The 6,625-nt window shown below is 28.2% G+C and overlaps 1 protein-coding gene across 1 annotated transcript; it reads left to right on the forward strand.

Annotated features, from left to right (window-relative positions):
* Window positions 1-5,032: 5,032 nt before the first annotated feature.
* Window positions 5,033-6,625, forward strand: LOC149496083 (uncharacterized). The gene has a single exon (XM_089720947.1). It carries the CDS (start codon window positions 5,033-5,035, stop codon window positions 6,623-6,625), a length of 1,593 nt encoding a protein of 530 aa, XP_089577073.1.

The raw sequence follows: 6,625 nt of genomic DNA on the forward strand, positions 1-6,625 counted from the left end.
AATTTTCCTCCAATATCTCAATATTTTTTTTTCAATTCATTGGAATTTATCATGAGAGGTTGGACAAATTGGAGAGGACAATGTATTTTTTATATCAATATATTTAAAAGGAGAGACAACTCTATTAATCATTAATATATGGAAATTAAAGCAAAAAAGATTTATAGGTCGGTTTGTCAGTTATAACATGCTCTTAGATAAAATAAATTTAGCATGAATGCAATACAAATTAGTTACAACACTGTTTGTGATTTGTATTACTCACAATCTATAACCTACAAAATTTAATAGAAATGATTATGTAAATTGTTGATAAAAATTAGATAAATAATTTTTTTTTTTTTGAAATTGAATAAATTAAACCACTAGACTGATTTAAATAGGTAATCTAAAACAAATTACGGTTTTCTTACTAAAATATATCAAATTTTATATTATTGATATCTCTATTAGTAAAATCCATAAGTATTACTTTTTTTTTTTCTTTTTACTCCGCATATTATTTCCCTTATTGGTACAGCCAAAATAAATTTTGCATATGAATTACTATTTCATCCTTTAGTTGTTTAGATTAATTATATAATTCTCGATTTTATTTTCATTACACTATTTAATTCTTTTGTTAAATTTTCAAAGGATTAATTGATGTAAGAAAAATAAAATCAGATAACTATATAATTAAATACTAAAAATAAGAAATCTTGTATAATTAGAAAACTAAATAGTAATTCACTTGCATAATTATTTACAAGTTAAGAACATAATTACATAATTACATATTGTTAAAGGTTATAATTACATTATTATTGGTATTAACTTATTCAAAATTATATATCAGTAATTATTTCACATACAAATAGGGGCAAATATATGCAAATATCATTAGGATTTGAGTCTAGCTAGAATAACAAAATCTAACAGTAATTTTCTCTCGCAGGGCTGTTGTTTTCCTGTCATGCAGTTTCTTTTTCCTTGAACACAACACTAATAATAATTTTTCTCTCCATGGACATATAATTTTTGTTCTATCTAGGAAAAATGTAATTTATGTATTTAATCTAATTCCTCGTAACTTGAATTTGAAGATTACTGGTATTGTTGCTTGTATAATTGAAGTTAATTATCCCTTTTAATCATTTGATTTATTTTTGTATTATAATTTTCATTGTAGATATTCGTTAAAATATTCCTTTAAAACTTTTTTTTTTCCAAATTTTTAGGCGAGTATCTTTATTAAGTTTGATTATTATTCACATCTAAAGCTGCGTTAATATCACACCCTGCAAAGTTTGCCATAGGCACACAGCTGTTGTAATAAATCCAAGCTGGGTAAAGCGCCATTACAAGCCTGCTAGACCATATTCAGAGCTTTTGGAGGAGCCTTTACATGCCAAAACTTCTGCCACAGATGAACTGTGGCAAGAGATAGAGACAGCCATGGCATAACAGTAACCAAACGATAAGCACTTCGCACAGTATAACAACCCCTGTTATCAAACTTCCATATCAACTTGTCTTCCCTATGCGATAAACTTAACGGAATGGCATGAATAGTCGCTCGATCATCCTCATTGAAAGTCTGAGCAATCACTAGCTAAACCCATGGTCCATCACAAATGAGATCAGAAACCACTAGCACTTTAGTAGAAGCAGTTCTCGATGTGGAAATCATAGAAGAAGGTGAGCTCGGTAACCAAGGATCATTCCACACCAAAATATTCGAAACTGAACCCACCTTCCAACAAACACTATTCTTCCATAAACCTCTAATAGCCAACAAACACTATTCTTCGATAAACCTCTAACAGCCCAGAAGCTACGCCAAATGAAGCTGGGATTGGAGCCTAATGAGGACTATGGAAAAGAAGTACCAGGAAAGCAGCGGAGCCAATTGCTTCTAAGAGCAGTGGAGCAATATGGGCACAAAGTTTCACATAAATTAGATTGAGAAAACTAGTTAGAAAAAGAAGCTAAACGATTTTATTATTTAAAATAATATTAATGATATTATTAATTTAATTGATTATCAAAAAAATTAAATTTATGATATTAAAGAAATTCAAAATTTTCACTATTTAAAATAATATTAATCTAGTTAATTATTAAAAAATTAATTAATCATAGAAAAAATTGATGCTATTAATTTAATTACCTTTAAAAAACTGAATTGAAAATTGAAAGATTTGATTACTTAAAATAATATTAATGATATTAAATTTGAACTTAATCAACGCGAAATTAATGTAAATAAAAAAAAAATAGTAAAAAGCCAACCGAGTATGGATATGTCAACTCATCATGGATGATACTCTAATATTATGTCAACTTAGTTTTTTTCTTTCTGAAATTATATAATTATGTAGGTGTAGAAAAATATTAATTTTCAAAAAATTAATTTTCCTCCAAGATCTCAATTTTTTTTTCAATTTATGGATATTTTCAACTCATTTGAATTTATTATTAGAGGTTGGACAAATTGGAGAAGCTAATGTGTTTTTTATATCAGTAATAAATAAAAGGGGAGATTACTCTAGTTAATCCCTAATTTTTTTTGCATTAATATATGGAAATTAAAGCAAAAAAGATTTAAGGGTCAGTTTGTCATTTATAACATGCACTTAAGATAAAATAAATTTAGCATGAATGCTATACAAATTAGTTACAACACAGTGTTTGTGATTTGCATTATTCACATTCTATAACCTACAAAATTTTAATAGAAATGATTATGTAAATTGTTGATAAAAATTAGATAAACAAATTAATACTTCCTCATTTCCACTTTAATAACAACATTTGATCTTTTCACAAGGATTAAGAAAATAATTAAAATACATTTATTTTTTAAAAATATATAATAAAATGTCTAAATTATCCTTCTTATAATTAAAAGCTCTCCTTAAATTTGGCTACAAAACACTTAATAAATATGAGTAAAATTAGTGAAAATAATTAACGTATTCTCAAAATCTTCCTAAATGAGTACTTAAAGTGCAACAAGGTAAAATGTCTATTTGTTACTATTAAAGTAAAACGGAGAGAGTACTCTCTTTTTTTAAATTAAATAAATTAATGCTCTAGATTGACTTAAATAATCTAAAACAATTCCAATTAAAATAAATTCAAAATTATACTTATTTAAAAAAAAAAAAAAACTATCCACCCATTAGATGGCAACTACAGGGGCCAATTATAGTATTTCTTATTTAATTGATGTAAGAAAAATAAAATCAAATAATTATATGATTAAATTCTAAAAATAAGAAATTTTAGTGGGCAAGGTAGAAGCACTAATTATAAACCAAGATTTAGAAATAAAAACAGTATTTCTAATTTCTCCCCAAATAAATTATATGGTAATTTTAGGAACACCTTTTATAAACCTAATAACACCTTATTCAGTTAAGGAAGATTGTATTAAATTCAAAATAAAAAATAAAAAGGCTAGTCTTGAATTTACAGAGAAACCTAGGAGAAAAAACTTAGATTTACTAAAAGCTCATTCTATTAGAACAATAGAAATTAATTCATTAATAAAATCCAAGGAAGAAGACTTAAAAGATTTAAAGAATAATATGTGTTTAAAAAGAATTAAAGGACAACTAGAAACCGAATTTATACAAAATAAAATAAAAAACCTAAAAGATTATATGGAGAAAAAACTTTGTGCAGATCACCCTAATGCTTTTTGGAACCGTAAACAGTATATAATCGATTTACCATATGAAAATAAGTTTAATGAAAAATCCATTACAACTAAAGCCAGGCCAATTCAAATGAGTCCAGAATTAATAGAACATTGTAAAAACGAAATCAAAGAATTAGAAAATAAAAAATTAATTTGTAAATCAAGAAGCCCATGGTCATGTGCGGCATTTTATGTTAATAAAAATGTGAAAATAGAACGAGGCGTACTAAGATTGGTAATAAACTATAAACCACTAAATGCAGCATTAAAATGGATAAGATACCCAATTCCAAATAAAAAAGATCTTTTAAAGAAATTATACAATGCTAATATTTTTAGTAAATTTGACTTGAAATCAGGTTATTGGCAGATACAAATTGCTCCAAAGATAGATATAAAACATCATTTACTGTCCCTTTCGATCAATATGAATGGAATGTAATGCCTTTTGGATTAAAAAATGCACCTTCAGAATTTCAGAAAATAATGAATGATATATTTAACCCATATTCAAAATTTTGTATAGTATATATTGATGATGTGTTAGTATTTAGTCAAACTATTGAAAACCATTTTAAACATTTAAAAACCTTCTGTATGATTATAGAAAAAAATGGTTTAGCACTTAGTCAAACTAAAATGGATTTATTTAAAACCAAAATCAGATTTTTAGGACATTATATTGAACAAGGAATCATTCAACCAATAGAAAGAACAATGGTATTTGGAGACAAATTTCCTGATGAAATCACTAATAAAGTACAACTTCAGCGATTCCTTGGTTGTTTAAATTATGTCATTGATTTCTATCCTAATTTAAATTGCATGATAAAACCCTTACATGATAGACTTAGAAAAAATACTGGTCCCTGGACTGACAAACATACACAATTGGTAAAAAATATTAAATCATTAGTAAAAGAAATTCCTTACTTATATATCCTCAATCCAACTGCATTTAAAATTGTAGAAACAGATGCATCCAACATAGGTTATGGAGGCATCTTAAAACAAAAAATCAATGGTAAAGTGCGTATAATCCAATATACGTCAGGACATTGGAATCCGACACAGATAATTATTCCACCATTAAAAAAGAAATTTTAAGCATACTCATATGTATACATAAATTTCAATCAGATTTATTAAATCAAAAGTTTTTGCTCCGCATTGATTGTAAATCTGCAAAAGATGTTTTGCAAAAGGATGTTCAAAATCTTGCCTCTAAACAAATTTTTGCTCGATGGCAAGCACTCTTAAGTATTTTTGAATTTGATATAGAATACATTAAAGGAAATATTAATAATATCCCAGACTTTCTGACACGAGAATTCTTACATAACAATGGGAAAGAAGAAGGATAAGGGAAAAGAATCTATCCAAGAGCCCGATTCACCCACTAAAGCTCTTTCTGAGCATTCTGAAGATCTCCCTAAAACCTTTACCTTAACTAGTAAACAAACCCCTTCTAAAGACCTCAAAAAATGGATTGAAGAACTTAGTCAATCTCCAGAGGTACTAAAGGCCTTGCAAGGTATGGCATCTTCTTCCACAGAAAATACAGGTATGATTTCTAAACCTCAAGCGATCGTACCTGTTCATGGTACGGCTAGTCTGTCTCAAACGGTAGACAGTAAAGACTTATCAAATCCGTTAATGGCTGTGGATTTGCCAAAAATCCAGTATTCTAATAATAGTAGTATTCATAAATGGTTTGTCAAAAATATTTATGATTATGAAATTGAAGTCGAGGACGGATATAATAATATTAATCCTTGGCAAATCATAAAGCATTATTATCCTGAGGATTGGTATTTTGTTCCAACTGATTTTTCAAAACCTCAGGAGTATTATCATAATATTTTACTAGATACTGGTTCTGTAAAAATAAAACATACTTTTGATACAAAAAATAAAACTGTAATTTCTCATTCTTCTATTCAAATAAAACGGGTTATTCATCCTAAAGATTGGCCCGTATCTTCACTTTCTACTCCAGTAAGATTTAAAGTTTTACATAAACACAATACTACATATAATTATTTTGACTACAAAGAAGCTTGGGAAAAAGTTTTTTGTATTCAAAATCCAACTACCACTCATTCGTGGTTAGTTTATTTTGATCAACATATCCGAACCGATTTAAAAATCCCAAACTGGTTTAAAAAGTGGTGGCAGTCTAGAGGTATCTCTGAGGATATCATTCCTCCTGATATTATTTCTTTATATCATTATTTTAAATCCCACTATAAACCTAATCCTGGAGAAGTCCATATTCCATCCTTGATGTATTATTGTATGACTTTCTTCACCCCTTGGGTATATCAATGGTATTTTGATTATCAATATGTTCCGGGAACCCAAATTCCTATGTTAGTAAAAAGACACAAAATAAAATGGTGGGGATCTTTCAAAAATACCACTACTGAAATAAAAATCAGTCAATGGATTTGTACTAAAATAGCTAATTCCTCCATGCCAGCATTAACCTATGCTAGTACACTCGCTATTCCGGAAAACCCTACATTTGGAACACAGTGTCAAGCCCGGTTAGCTGCAGCTAAAACCCCAGAAGAATATAAACTGATCTGTCAAGAAATGTTTCAACAACTTTCAACCAGCTCAGAACTCCCCGTAAACCCATCATCCAGTAAACCTAGAGGCGTATCATCTGGTAAATCCTCATCTAAAACAAGTCATAAAGGCAAAAATAAATTCATTTCATCATCATCTTCAGCAGTCTCTGTATCTTCCTTTGACGATAGTGATGAAGACAATATTTTGCCACCAATAAAAATCAAAAGTAAAGCCGATAAAAAAGCAAAAGCAAGAAAAGAAAAAACAAAGCAAAAAGAAAAAAGAAAAGAAAAAATAAAAAGAAAAGAAAAGAAAAAGAAGGACACATCATCGTCCTCATCTTGTTCTGATTCCCTATAA

The sequence above is a fragment of the Jatropha curcas genome, chromosome 5 (genome assembly GCF_041381405.1).
Source record: "Jatropha curcas cultivar XTBG-Jc1 chromosome 5, XTBG_Jcur_1.0, whole genome shotgun sequence".
In the NCBI taxonomy this organism is placed as follows: Eukaryota; Viridiplantae; Streptophyta; class Magnoliopsida; order Malpighiales; family Euphorbiaceae; genus Jatropha; species Jatropha curcas.